This window comes from Anser brachyrhynchus (assembly GCF_964034855.1).
Source record: "Anser brachyrhynchus genome assembly, chromosome: 14".
Lineage (NCBI taxonomy): Eukaryota > Metazoa > Chordata > Aves > Anseriformes > Anatidae > Anser > Anser brachyrhynchus.
The window spans coordinates 9,004,818-9,019,778 of NC_137709.1; the positions used below are offsets into that span (position 1 = coordinate 9,004,818).

General features: G+C 45.7%; 1 protein-coding gene across 3 annotated transcripts; it reads right to left on the minus strand.

Moving 5' to 3' along the window:
* Positions 1–14,947, minus strand: LOC308177913 (ovomucoid-like). 3 transcript variants are annotated; one of them, XM_080555809.1, is made up of 9 exons: positions 14,798–14,947; positions 5,397–5,523; positions 4,403–4,426; positions 3,549–3,681; positions 2,954–3,011; positions 2,528–2,664; positions 1,761–1,821; positions 644–753; positions 1–182 (listed from the first exon to the last, which is right to left on the minus strand). In XM_080555809.1, the coding sequence occupies exons 1-9, from the start codon at positions 14,930–14,932 to the stop codon at positions 137–139; spliced, it is 831 nt and encodes a 276-aa protein (XP_080411935.1). In that variant the 5' UTR covers positions 14,933–14,947; the 3' UTR covers positions 1–136. The 3 variants fall into 3 exon arrangements, with proteins under 3 accessions (XP_080411935.1, XP_080411937.1, XP_080411936.1); XM_080555811.1 differs by lacking the exon at positions 14,798–14,947 and adding an exon at positions 9,651–9,904; XM_080555810.1 differs by lacking the exon at positions 14,798–14,947 and adding an exon at positions 5,634–5,735.
* Positions 14,948–14,961: the final 14 nt, after the last annotated feature.

Below are 14,961 nucleotides of genomic sequence, written 5' to 3' on the forward strand. Positions count from 1 at the left end.
TGTTGCTGATTTAGTTTATTGAGAAAGAAAATCAGGAGTGAGCTGAGTTCCCCAGAGGGCGAGATGAACTGAGGTGAGATCTCTAGCTGGGATTTGCCAGTGGGGATCCTGTGGTGAATTCTCTCAGCGCTGATATTCAGCATTTTCCAAAATGGCTTAAAGTGAGAGTCCCATTGCTGTCCCTGAAAGTGAGGAGAGAGAAAAATGGATTAGACACGGAGTCCTGCGTGCTGTAATCTGTTCTTTCACTTGGCTTCTAGAGAAGACATTAGGATCCTGCCCCAGAGCCAAAAACTGGGGGACTCAGTCTCATTAGCTATTTGATTATGAAGTGAGTGAAATCATTTAACCCATTCTGAAAAATATTTGGGGGAACTGTAACGAAACTCCAAATTTAATTTCCTTTGCAATAAGCAAGAAAAACTCCTTTCGGGTTAATTGTCTTCAAACCCTCCATACTAATAAACCAGACATAGCTCTTTGGACGCTCTGATAAAAAGAACAGTAAAAACGAGCTGTTGGTACAATGCCAGGTATTTTTTTCTGCCCCGAATGCCTGGTCAGCAAAGAACGCAGAAACCGTGCAAATCTGTGCCTGTAGGAGGCAGCCGACAACGCGAACGCGCCCCGCGGTTGCACTTACACGACTGCATTGCAGAAGTTGCACTTGTTGTCGTACGTTTTGTTGTCGGAGCCACAGAGAGGCATGTATTCCACCGTGCAGGCAGGTTTGGGGTAGTCGCTGCAGTCAACCTGCAGAACATGAAGTCTTAATGCGAAGGGCAGGAAGGAGTCGATAGCAGAAGGGCTTGAACCCCTAACTGCGGCTGCAGTGCTAACGATAGCAATCTAACTAAAAATAATTAACTTCCTTGCACGATCTGATATTGACTGAGGTGTGATTCTCCTACACCAGGATTTAATAATATAAAAATAGAGCATAATTTCCTGTTTAAGAGATGTATATCACAGTCTGACTGCTGCATTTCCAAGCTGCAGCAGCAGCTTGCTCACTGAACATGCCGTGCTTACAGTCACATTGCACCATGTTCCTGACCTGGCCAGGAAATTAAATGGAAAAATGCTGGTGTCTGGAGAAGAGACAGCACTGATACCTGTATAATGGTCCAATATCTCTCCCATAGGCTTAAAATATCAGCACTTAGCTAGATGCCATGGGAGTGGGATTTTGTTTCTTTGTGAAATGGGTACTACACTTGCTGAGGGGCACTGTAGTACAGGGGAAAAAAAGTTTATGGGTAGAGGAAGAGGCTGGAGAATTTCATGGGAGAGAAGTCCATTGAGGCTCACTGGCTGCACAGCAATCACACCTAGCTGAGTTCCAGCTATTTTCAGGTGATGGAGGTTGGAATAGTGTTCAGGAAGACCTGTAGCTACTCACCCTACTTTTACTCTCTCCCACATGGTCCTTATGGCCCCTAAGAGTGAGCTCTGCATCAAGCCACCATGGGCTTGATGGTCCACTGGTCTGATCCTCAATGCCATTCTCTGTTCTTACTCCCAGTTCTGCCTTGATGGACTATTTCTGCTGATGATCTTTTACTGATCCTTTCCTGTGCATTCACCCTCTTCCTTTTCTGACACTAATGTGGATAACATGTATTGCATGTGCAGAAGGCAAAACCTTCCCTGTGCTGAAGCATAAGTGATGCTCCCGATGCTGTTACAAATACTGGCTGTGTTTCCACTGACATCAGTAGGACCAGAAGCTAACCCTTCATTAGGCAGCTCGCACTTACTGTAGCAACTTCCTTCTTACATTTGCCGTCATACTTCTTGCCAACACTGGTCCCTTGCTCTCTGGGAAGAGAAAGACCCACGTTAGGGAAATTTGCCTGCATCCTGCTGTGCTACACTCCATGTCCCAGCAATGCTGATCAGCCACAGGTACAGATGTCCAGCTTCAGCTGCTCACACTGCCTGAGACACCAGCCCTGGAAGCATCCCTGCCTCCCAAGCAAGCTCAGGGCTGGCCTCCAGGGGAGGCTGCCTTCAGCCTTCCCCCACGGGACTTGGCCTGGGTCCCCCCAGACATGGGATGGTACCCAATGGTCTCAAAGACAGAAATGCTATTGCTCTGTGGCACTGGGTCAAAGTGTGAGATATAACTGGCAGGCCGTGGCACCACCTCTCGAGCGCTGCTCTTCTGCATGATGCAAAGGGCAGGCGAGAGAACAGGGTGTTGGGGGAATCAGGAGCTAGGTTGTGTGACAATGCAGGTACACCCTAGGTTAGCTGCTGTCCTCTGCAAGGCAATATCTGCCACACAAGCCCTTTTGATTTAGTTAAGAGAAGCATTCAGTCCCGTGTTAAGTCCCCACCCAGCCCTCTACTTCTCTCTCAAGAACAAAGGCACGGTTTTCTTTCTAATCGCAAACGAAAACAGGGTCTAGTTATCAGGGAAAGAAGGGCCGGAGTCCAAGAGCCTTACAGAAGAGGCCTTGGTAGAAATCCCATGCCAGACTCACGGTTGCCTCCCCAGGCAGCTCTCACCCGCAGTACTCACACATTGTGGGCACACAGCATGCACTCATTGTCGTAGGTAACCCCGTCAGTGCCACAGACAGGGCTGAACATCTTGTTGCAGACTAACATCACTTTGCCTTCCTCATTTGTCATGTTGGGATATGTGCTGCAGTCAACCTGTTGAGGGAACATGCAACAAAGCGCCAGTGAGGGCTTGCTTGCAGGAAGCAAGTAGACCTGGAGAGCGCGTGCATCATTTGGCCTTCTGGGATGCCACCACTTCAGGAAAAATGCTTTTTTTGGGGGGTGTCATTGTGATGAAAGTTCACCTGAGGATGACCAAGACAAGATTCTGGCATATCATATGCTCTCTTATCTAGTGTTTGAATTATTAGGCAAATCAATATGCAGCTTTGGCTGCACAAAAGATGAACCTGCCCCTTCCTTTGCCATTGATTTCACTTACAGGGACAGCTTCCTTGCATTCTCCATCATGGTCTTTGCTGATATTGGTTCCGTATTCTCTGGAGAAGGAAAAAACAAATATTAGGAAGTCCAGCAAAGACTTCTTGGTGCACCCTAGGTGCTGGGAATAAGTACCTAAGACAAGGAAGGGAGGGGAGGGCTGACTCTTTGCAATTTATCTGTGTATACACATATTTGAGAAGGTAGTGCTGTCCTCCCTGACCAGCTGGCACTGAGTGGCTGGCAGGAATGTAAAGACCCTGAGACGTTTAGGACCATTTTGGATGGTTCAGAGTCGAGCATCTCCCCATCTTTTTGCTCCTTCTTGCTGGGATGAGACGTGCCCTAGGGGCTGTCATCTGGCTCATCCTTGAGATGGAGAAGAAAAGCCTGAATAAATTACACCAGCAAAAAGAGACACAGTGACTAAAGCGATATCTAGGCAACGGAGTGTCACGCAGTGCTACCCAAGCTCATTCCGAAGGAATTGACATAAGTGACACATGACAGATCACTGTTTGTTGGGAAGAGGTGCTGCCAGGAGCCCCAAGAACCGCTGTCTGCTCGCAGGATGAGCTCCCCTACGCAGTACGCACATGTTGTAGGCACACAGCAGACACTCGTTGCTGTACGTGACTCCATCGGTGCCACAAATGGGGCTGAGGTCCTTGGTGCAGAGCAACACCTCTTTGCCTTCCTCATTCGTAGTGTTGGGAAACCTACTGCAGTCTACCTGTCAAAGGAATGCACAGCAACAGGATGGAGAAGGCGTTTTATGATCATCTCTCATTTTGCACATGGCAGCAACCAGATCCAGCCTCCCCACGGTGGGTTTTTCCCTGCCACAGCACAAATGTGTGTTGGTGTGTCATTCTGGGAATAGGCAAATCCTTCCTGCCGAGACCTCTCCATGCAGAGAGGGGGGAGGAGGAGGATGAAGAAGGGAGGGTTACAGCAATGCAGCCCCCCACAGGGATAAACCAGCAGGGATCTCTCATGCTTTCTAGGCATCATTTTGCACAGGCTGAGCATGGGTCCCTCACTCTCACATTCTCATGGCCCCTCCAGTGCATTTCCGTTAATACTCTTTCTTTCTCAACACACACGAACAGTTTTAACCAAAGGAACAAGTCTAAAGGCCTGGCATTTGGAAGCTGGAAAGTCTCACAGTATTTTGTTCTTTCAGTAGGTTGTTTTGGGGTAGTTTCTGGTACCACAGTCTATTGACATCAGTTTAGAACTGGTCACATATGACCAGCTTAAAGCTTAGACCAGTTTAGAGCTGGTCAGAAATGAATTAATCCAGCAATTTTATATTACTACTGCATTATTAACATACAGCATAGATGTAGAGCGCAGAACAGCATAAATTTAATATTTTACACTGTAGGATCTGATTATAGCAACACTAATTAAGTAAGGGAAGAAAAAAAAAGAAAAAATCTCCCACTCACCTCAACCCCAAAGGCAGCATCTAGGAAAAAAAGAACAGAGGCAAAAAAAAATGTGAAATAAAGCCAATGTGATCAATAATATCTCAGTTAATTGGAAATCTAGATGTAAAATTCCAACACAGAGGACCAAACTGAGTGATTTCCACGGACTGGTTTCCTGAACTAAGTAAACCATGTATGACTTTTTCAAAATGGTGATAAGTATAATTGTTTCTTATTGCTGACTGATTAAAGGTGTTTTTGAATAGCTTTGTTCTTTTTTTTCTTTTAAAGAGATAGGTAGACTTATTAATTGAAAAAAGAATAGCTTTTCCTTCCTTATCTTTTTACACATCCGTTCTGACCCTAGAAAACAGCTATTGCATATCTGAAAAGAAACCTGAATCAATACAGATAAATGCAAATAGTCACGTACAGGATAAGCAAACATATACAGCATCTGTTGTCAGGGATATACAATCTAAAGAAGCTGAGTGTAAAAAAACAACATTTGTCTTTGATTTTGTAATTTCATGAGATGTAAATACATAAGGAGAACATCAGACTCGGGCTTGTTTGCATCTCTTGTTTCTCCATTAGCAGCAAAAGCATTGCAGGAAAGCTGCCAGGTTTCTACACAGAACTTGCCTGTACCATTACAATATTTTTGTGACTAGTTGCTGGAGGTCTGACCACCTCATTGCGGCTGTGTTTCAAACATTTATCCACTCTTTATAATTGTGCAACAAGTGTAAGCACTGTAACAGTGCCAAGAGTGTAAAACGTGCAATAACATCTGTTAGGAGCACAGAACTCCAGACACCTAGCTACAACAGCGATCCATCTAACACCATCGTGAAATCTACTCCTGCATCCTGTGAGATGCCAGTGCATCGAGGCAGCCTGGCTTTTTGTGGGAAAATCTCTATTTGATGGCCACTATCCTATTCTCTTAGAGATAGCCAGGACTCTCAGGTACGAAGCCTCTGCGGCACCCTGAGAGTTACTCACCTGGGAAGCAGCAAAGCACTAAAGACAACAGCACAAAGATGCCTGCCATGGTCGCGGTGGAAGTACTGCCTGAGTCCACAGGCTGCCCGCTGGTGCTCTGCTCCTGAGATGGTCTTTCCGAGGCAGGCTGCAAATATATACAAACGCAGTGTCTAAACTGTTCAGCTGTAACATGAAGCAGCCAGCTGAATCTGTCACTGGTACAATGAGGCCAGTAATATTTATTGAGGTCTTGACCTCCAGGTAATGGTCTGCGTCTCCTATGCAATTGATTTTGGCTGGACATTCGGTTAATAGCTTGAGACAAGTGTCACATGCTCTCATTGGTCAAAACCAAACAAACAGCCTTTTAGACCAAAAAAAAAAATTCTTTAAGACTGCACTAGAAACCTAAGTAGCACAAAATATTGAGGAGAGCAAGCTGCAGTTCTTTCATTCATTTCTGCAGTGACATCGCCCAGCAGCGAGCAGCGGAGGCTCAGGACCACCCTGTCTGCAGCTCAGGCTACAAAGCTCTGCTTCCTACTCAGTATCAGAGGGGACAACATGAATTTCTGCATTCCTTGATATTCACCACTAGGTATGAACACAGGTCAGCAAGGCTTTGCCATCAGCAGAACTGATTAACCATTGCCAGGTGAGGCTGGCAGGACCACATCTAACCTGTGAAGTTAATGGTATTTAACATTGATTTGATAATGGAAAGGGCTTGACAGTTTCACCACCTAGGAATAGAAGAGCTCAGTAGAAGACTTGAAAGCAGGTTAAATTCTGTGAAACATCACTAAAAATGTCACTTGAACCTTATCAGGAGGGAGCATTTATTTACAGACCTAGTCACAGCTAAATGAATTGATTCAAAGTGTTCTGCCAAGCAGTCTTAAGAACAAACAACTCTGAAGTTTGGGGAACTTGTTTACATTAAGGCACCAGCTATGCCTGAAAGTACAGTAGATCCTCTCCCCCTACAGACATTTCAGAAAGTGATACTAAAAACATAGAGCCTGTCCCAATTTTTCTGTCTGTCTCACACGTCCAGCCTTCACACCACCTTTCTTCAAGTGGCTCCTTCCTGGGAGGAGCTCTGGACCCCTGCTGTTTTAGCAGGCTTAGTTTTGCAGCCCTTAACCTCAAGTTTATCACCATGCTTCCTTTGACACATCTAAAATAGCAAGGACACCCGTTGTATTTTGCCGCAGGGACTTCAGCATTGTGGGAGATGCAGAGCAAGAGATGCTTTACAGGTGCTCCCTCGAACAAACAAGGCAGCGCCCATTAATCAGCCAAAATTCATCTGAAATCACTGAAAGCAAGCCTGAGGAACCGTGTTGGTGTCTGATGCATTGCAGTAGTCTAAAGGGTATGCTTTGATCTTTAAATGTACAAATCACAGTATAGTGCATGGAGTCACGTATACTGGGCACTGGCACGTTAAGGACGCCACAGCACAGATGTGTGAATATATAGATTACATTTCTACATGAAAAGATGAGTTTCCTTAGAGAGAGGAGCATTACATTTTTTTCTGCTGGGCTTGCTTCTATAAATTACAGGAAGCATGCATGAATATTTCAGAGAGATTTGGCACATCGTCAAGATATATTGTCCTTATGTGTCTTGTGGAACGCATCTCTGGGAACCAGAGATGTTTCCCCTTAGCACCTAGAGGAGCACGCCAAGACTCCTGTTGCTCGTTGCCTGCATAAGCTGATGGTTGCACAGCTGGAGGGAGGTCCACCTTTCTGGGCCAAATACGAGTTTCAGCACTGCCTTCTCTAGCAATGCAGTGAGACCACTGTGAGCTGTCCTCACCATCCTTCCTGGCCAGACCCGGCAGCTTCCAGCAGGTTGTCTCATGCCCGTGCAGTGCTGTGCTGTGCTCCAGCCTGCTCCCTGCCCCAGACAGGGCTGTTCCCCAAGGCAGGACCGACCTCTCTCCCGATGGGTGGAGAGCACCTGCCTGCCAAAGGCTGCCGTGCATTGCCTGCACACACCACAGAAAAAAATTTTCCACTGCAAGTGCCCCGGGTTCAGCGCTGGATCTGGCTCTTCCTGGCCCTGAGCCACCAGCAGGTTTCCTCAGCCCACAGCAATGCCCGTCTGTTACTCAGCAGATCAATTCCTTCGCTGGCTCACGGCTCAGCCCACAGACACACCAGGGAGACTGAGATCTACTGAATTAAGGCTGACTGGGGAGCACCACTCTCTCTTGAGCCGCCCAGGTACAAGGCACAAAAACACCACCCAGAAACCACCCGCTATCAGCACGTGGAGCAGACTCACAGCCAATATCTGCAGCCTCCCCATCCAGGGCTGCAGCTTGTCCTGGCTTTGGTAACAGCGTGGAAAAACCCCACAGTTGGTTAAGATCATTCTATAACATGGGTTGTTCATAGCTACCCCTGGAAATACAGATAGAAAGGATTTCATCTGCAATCCTGCCACTGATCTTGTGCTGCAGTTCACTGAATTACAGTCTTTTAGTCCTCAAAGTCAGGTACAGCATATGGCTAATGGCTGTTTGGCTAAAGGGAAATCCTCAGGTGTGCAGAAGCCATCACAAGGGCAGAGAACTGTAAGTAAAGACAGGGTCACATCTTAAGGTCATGAGCTCCAGATGGTCAGCAGACTGAGAGCAGGGCAGGATCTGGCCATTATGAAACATCCTCTCCCTTCTGTGCAAGGAATTTCTTGTTTTAAATTTCCCATTATGATTCCTTATTAACATTGATGTCATATTCTCTGGAAGACTGTAACTGAAGTTAGGGCATTTTCTCAGCATTTATGTGACCCCTCAGTGCAAGTAATACGCTAGTAGATGAATGACAAATGATTTAACTACACTTTTCCAAACATTCATGGGTTCTGTCACATTTTCATCAGCAATCCGCTGTAAAAAGCGGAAATAACAATGATTAGTTGTAGCTGTTTCATGAAATTGTCTCTAATCACTCCAAAATGCCTGCTAAATACAACTCAAACTACAGTTTCCATCTTTGTCTTTCTTTTGGCCACAGAGCGGCCAGTAACTATTTGAACTGAGCCACACGTCTGGAGAAATCAATACAGAACAAATGGAAGATCTGTCTCTCACCTAGTGCCTGAAGGCGCTGTTTGAGCAAAGCAATAAAGCAAATAAAATCATCGATATAATTAAAACATATCACTATGAAAACATATTCATGTGTTTAAGAACTTATTAAATAGAGTTTGCTTCAGGTAACACCAGTGAATGTTTTCCTGAACTAACAGGACCCTGGGCAGAACTTTGTACCCTGCAGGTGAATGCTAACGTGGTTTCACGTTACGTATGTGATGAATTAAATGTACCTTGCCCCACTGCGAGGACAGATGTTGACAAGTGGGAACGTGGCCAGCAGAGGCCACCAGGCTGGTCAGGGGCTGGAGCACAGGGCATGCAGGGGAGGCTGGAGGAGCCAGCTTTCTTCAGCCCAGAGAAGAGGAGGCTGTGGGGATCTCATTGCTATCTGCAGCTCCTTAACAGGGTTATAGAGAAGATGGAGCCAGAGTCTCCTCAAAGCTGCCCAGAAGAAAGACAACATTTTAACTGAATACAAGGAAACGTCCTTCACCACGAGGGTGGGCAAGCAGTGGTGCAGGGACCAGACAGGAGTCTCCTTCTTCGGTGATATTCAAGCCATGACTGACCAAGGAAGGTCTTGAGCATCCTGAGCTGACTTTGGATTTGGCCCTGCTTTGAGCAGGGGTCAGGCTAGAGAATTCCAGAGAGCCTTTTCAACCTGTGTTATTTTATGTGTACAATACTTAAACAAGTGTTCTCTCCTGTGGGTGATTTTTGTTAATGAAGGGACATAAAATCTCTCTACAGCCCAGGAGAACAGCCTCAGAGCTTTCCTACAATTTCTGCTAAAGGCCATGGGTAAGAGATACGAAGAGCTCCCAGCATATTTTTACAGGGAATGGCCAGAAATAGTGTGCATATCAAAAAGAGTAGTTTACAATATTTGTTAAAAAGCAAACAAACTCCACAAAATTATTCACGTTCAAGAATATTATTACTTCTCAATGATTCTAAAGTCTCTCTACTGCTGCTATAGCCCAGACCTCCTGCCATCACAACATTTTTGCAGTGGAGCATCAGCCTTCAAACCTACAGAAAAATTATCTGCACCAAAAAAATAAGAATCTTTTGCCAAAATAGCAACCCCTTTGCTGCAGCGCTGTGGCCTGCTGCAGACACAGATCTCAGAACCACCAGCTCTGAAGACGTACCTTTATTCCCCACCAGCTCATGCTATGCTCCAGCTCTGGGCAGGTTTCTGGATGATGAGGACAGCAGGTCAGGGCTCCATGCTATGAGGCAAGTGTTACTTGTGTGAATGCAGGCAAAACACTAGAACAAGCAGCAGAAAATGAAGGCAATAAGCAGCAGGACATTTGGCTAGGCAATGGCTCAGGCTGTTACTCTTTGGAGTACATGTACTCTAGGGAAGGTGGCTTGGAGGTAATGCAGGAGATGTTATCCTACAGCTGGCCAGAGGAAGTGGAAATCATTGGTTTAATCAGTTTTCATGACACTTCAGTGATCTCAGCTGTGCACTGCTGAGTGCTTCGTTTCGTCTTCGCCACAGCCCAAGCAGTAACACCGAGGAGGCGGCTGGGGGAAGCAGCAGCCAGCCTGGGAGGGGTGCTGCCCACCAGGAGACAGCCAACGTGGCAGCTTCACTGCTCAGGCTGCAAAAGTCTCCTTCAGGAGCTGGGGTCTGGGGAAATATTTTTCCAAAGATTATAAAAAAATAAAATAAAATTGATTCTTATCTGCATGGAGACATTATTTATAGCTCAATGCATAGTTAAAATAGAGTGAATAAGTGTGTTCTGCCATGAAAGTAAATTGCTCCGAGGTTATGTAAACCAGGGGAATAGTTGAACACGTCTCTAAAGGGCAGCAGATGAGGCATTTTTGTGCTACCAGTCATCTAGCAGCATGTGTCCCCAGAATAGCATGCAGCAGTGGGATCGTGGCTGTGTCCCTTGGATTTGAAACAGCTACATAAGTCACCAAAGAGTGGTGTTGCCAAGAGAGACTTATAGGCAAAAATAAGATATATTTATTGACTAGCTAGCAGGGCTGGAAGAAGCAATTCAGTATGGTTGGGATGAGTAATTGCTACGTGTTACCGAGCAGCAAAGAGGAATACTAAAGGCCTCAAGGAAGATCTCTTGATCCCTGTACAGCTGCATCCCACAGCTTGCTTGCAGAGAGCTAGGTGTCCTGAATAGGACCACGACATGAAGGCGATGGCAAAGCTGGCTGGAGAGGCAGGTTACAGCCTCCCATGAAACACAGGGATCATCTCTTCACAGCGATCTGCCAAGTCTCATTAATTTATCATAGGAACATGCCTTCAGTGCTTCCTGCCCTCGGTTCTGTTTCATAAGATTGACAGCAATGTCTACGGACCACGAAGCGTTTCTGACAGGAGGGTAATTAACCTTTGGTGTTTACATCTCCCTCTGCTTGGTAAGTTACACACCAAGTCTGTGCGTTTTGGGGAGGACTGGCTGCAAACAAGCGATGCTCTTAAGCAGAGGAACAGAAGCGCTGGAATAAATGTTTTTCTGAGTCCTACCTGGGCTTGTAGGTGACTGAGGAACTTTACTCACTGAGTAAATGGCCAAAGCCTTAGACTCAAGGCTTTGGGATCAGCCCAGTTCTGCTAGTGAGACCCTCCCACCACCCGTGGCCCCTTGGACCAGGACCTGGGTCCTGCTTCAGGCATGCTCAGCACAGGGTGAGCTGGGGTTCTGCCCTCCTTCGGGGAGCTAGAGGGGCAGAAGTTTATGCACAGAATAGGCAAAGTTTTCTTTCCATTGGAAACCACAGGCAGATGCAATGCAGAGAAGGAGCAAGGAGAGCGTCAGACAGAAACATGCTGCTGGACCTCAGCCAAAAAAACTAGCAAAAATTCTATGAGTAACAACATCTAAAAAGACAAATGAAGGTGGTTGCTTTCATTTGTGGAAAGAAAACTGGGAACCTCTGGATTTGGGATGAATGATGGTTTGCTTTTTAAGAAGGCTCTTGTAAATAAAGAAGCAACAAGGGATTTTCTTTCTGAGGGACAGGGTGCAATATCAATTTCATATTCTCCAGAGTGGCTAAGAATGAAAATGCACAGCTCTCCCTGGTGGGAAAGAGAAGGAGATGAAAATGAGAGAGAGCATGCACCATGGTGCTGTAAGCAGGACACTTGTCTGGAACAGGAGGATCTAGATGGAGAGGGTTTCTATGGCTGGCAGACCGTTAGGACCATAACCACCAGGTACTTCTTCCTTCATCAATAACATCAAAAGAAAGAGGAACAAATTAATTTATTCTACAGAGCTGGGCTTTAATGAGACCACTGGCTGATTCTTTGCAGCTGGACATGACTGAAGTGCCATTGATGCTGGCAGAAAGGAGCACGTTGCTGAATTAGGTGCTTTTACTACTGTACAGTTATGAGCAAGAAGTACGTAGCAGGTCTTTTACCACCTCTGAATGACTGCATTAGCAAAGTAATGCAGCTACTGACTTACTAGGCGTGTGGTGATTGCTGTGCTGTGTATGCTGCTATGGCCCTTGCACCCGCTGGCTTGGCACTGTGCCCCATTTGCAACCCGACAAAAATTCTGGTATCAGGAGAGCTGAATGCACTGGTATCTGCAGAGGTTTGGGGAGTTTCCTTTTCTGGCCTTGAAAAATGTTATGCTGTGCTCTCCTGACGCTGTCAGAGGAGGCTGTTTGTGCATGCTTCTATAGCAAAGAAACAGTTCTGTGACTTGTCTCGTATTTTGCATCTTTTTGCCATCCTTCTCTTCATATATTTGAACGCAGACTGTGGGGAATAGCAGCGTTAGGAAGCTAGCATTAAATCACTGCCAAACAAAATGTCAACAGAAGGTATACGCATCGCTTATGTCCATTCGTACGCTGCCTGCTCAGCATCCGGCTGACATCATTTGGGATGCTGCCACGGACGGCAATGGGAGTTCGGTCCGCCTCGTGCTTCGCGTCCGTTCTTATTCGCTGGGATTACTGCTGTGCCCGAGCCCCCTGATGTTTCTTGTCACTGCACGCCCTGCATTCTCTGAAGGAGGGAAAGTCTGCCATTAGAGATCCAGTGTGCCCACTTTCCCAAAGGGAGATGGATGCTGGGAATGTAAATAAACCCCCAAATGATGCAAGTGGAGGAGAGTTCATTTGAGTTAACCACTGACAATGAAGTCGTTTGAACATCTCTGCTATAATCCTATCAGTCAACAAAACTATGACAGCTGAATAAGCTGCATCATTTGGATTTCCACTCCGGCTATTTTGTTTTCTCTTCTAAATCTTCATGATATCCCCCTGAGCACAAACAGCAAGTGGAGATGGAGAAAAGGAGAATGAATCGGAAAAGCATGGGGAGAAGCCAGGGGCTAGGGGACTGTCACTCGGAAAGCATGCTCTTTCTATCGAGCTGACACATTATAGGCACGGATCCCACATTCATTGATGTAAGTGAAACCATCTGTGCCACAGATCTGGTCCTGGTCCGGCGCTTGGCCAGGGGGCCCCGACTGCCGTCCTCAGCAGTGCCCTTGTGGCTCAGCCTTAAAGGGAACAGACAAAACAAGTTTCAAGCAATACATTTCCAAATATTCCTCATTCTTCAGAGGAATTGAAGGGAATTAAAGTTTTGCTTCTATGAATGAAAAACAAGCAGAAAGGAATACGCTATGTGAACTCTCTTTGTTTGCAAATTCACAGTGTGTTTAAACTTATGGGGCTGCACCTCAGCTGGTGGAAATCTGGGAAGCCCTCCCAGGCTGAGTGGCTATGTGCCAGCTGGAGATCAGCTCCCTCCCCGTGCTGCTTTTTTCTTATCTACATCTTGATCGGTGGAGAGCATGCAACCGGAGTCCAGAGCATGGCAAGGAATCAAATACAGTTGTATCAAATGATAACAGCAAGAGAACGAATGTTTCTGAGTGTCAACATGCTGATGGACGAAATAAATGCATACCAGAATATGTACTTTTAAGTATAAAGGGCTGAGGAAATATTTTTTCAGTCCCCCAAATTATTTCCTTTACTAGCAGACAGTTAAGTAGACCTTTGCAACTAATACACTGAGTTTGTATAATTATTTCTGAATTTCCTTTACCTGAGGAACATATAGCTATAAAAGTAGTAAAAACAATATAATTGAAATATTTTTGTGCCAAGAGAACAGTTTAAAAAATCAGTGGGATGAGCTGCGTCATTCTCAAGCACCCCTCACGATCAGCAACAGAGAATTTAGGCCCATCCACACGCCTCTAGCAAATGCAACATATGGAAGAAAAGCTAAAACAAGGCAGATTATCAGCAAACAGTTTTGAAACCTATAGCTTTTTTTGGTAAAGAGTTTGAATGATGTTTAGGTACAGAGACTGTCAGTGAAAAGGGTTTTTTTCAAGTCAGATGGGTGAGTGCTGATATACACCATGCTGATAAATGATCAAAAATATCTTACAGCTCAATAGAAAAAGACTATGTTAAGTACTGTTTTCTAAATCCCACTTATCAATCAAGAAATTAAATGATTCCCCTCATTCTTCCTCCTCTTTTTTGTTGTAAGACAAATGACTACAGTCTCAGAAAACATTGATAAGGCTATAAAGATATCTTTGACAAATAAGGAAGGGGAGAAAACATTTATAATTTTACAATGTCGCCTCTGCAATATGCATTTACAAGTCACGATTCCTGAGGCTGGACCATTCTCAGTGTGAAATACATGGGAGTTCATCAGCTCCAGTGCTGCTCAGGAGCTTGGTCCCCAGAGCCAGAGCAGCTGCGAGGCGCTGTGCAGAGCCAGACCTGCTGTGTTTTAGCAGCAAATTTTAGGTGCCTGATGTTGCACTTGCAACAGGCACTGGGAAGTCAGTTGTCTTTTTTTTTTCCTTCACTGTATCCTTGCCTGAGCGCATGAGGCTACACCTGCAACTATTGCTGTTCATGGAAAGAGTGCAAAAATAAGAGTTCACTAAACCCTGCCCTTGCATCCGATCCTTTAGCACCTCTTTCCAAGTTTAATAAATACATAAATAAATAAAAGCTTAGCTTGACAATTGAAAGGTCTTTGAGAGTAACCTGACCGCTCTGAAACTGCCCAGGCTTTTGCCCCAGGTAAGTAAGAAAGTCAGGCTCAGGGTCTGCAGCATCGCGCATCTGAGAAGCGAGAGGCAGGAGGCCGAGCAGCCCATCGCCCTCGGGCTGGAGAAGGTTGCTCCTTCTGATCTCACGGGCTTCTGAGCACTGAGCTCAGGAAATGAGCTCTTGGTGCTCCCCAGCACAGGAACCTCTGGCTATCAATGGCCAAGCACTCATCCAGCCAAGTCAGTTGTACCTTAAAACCATCTTTCAGGTCTCTTCGTGACTCTGTTGACCTGGTGTTGTTCTGCCTCTCTCCCAGGCCGCCAAAATTCAATGTTTCCTCTTGAATGTGCTCTTCTCTGCCTGGCCGTTGCTTCTGTATCACCATGAAACAAAAAGAAATCATTTAACTAACAG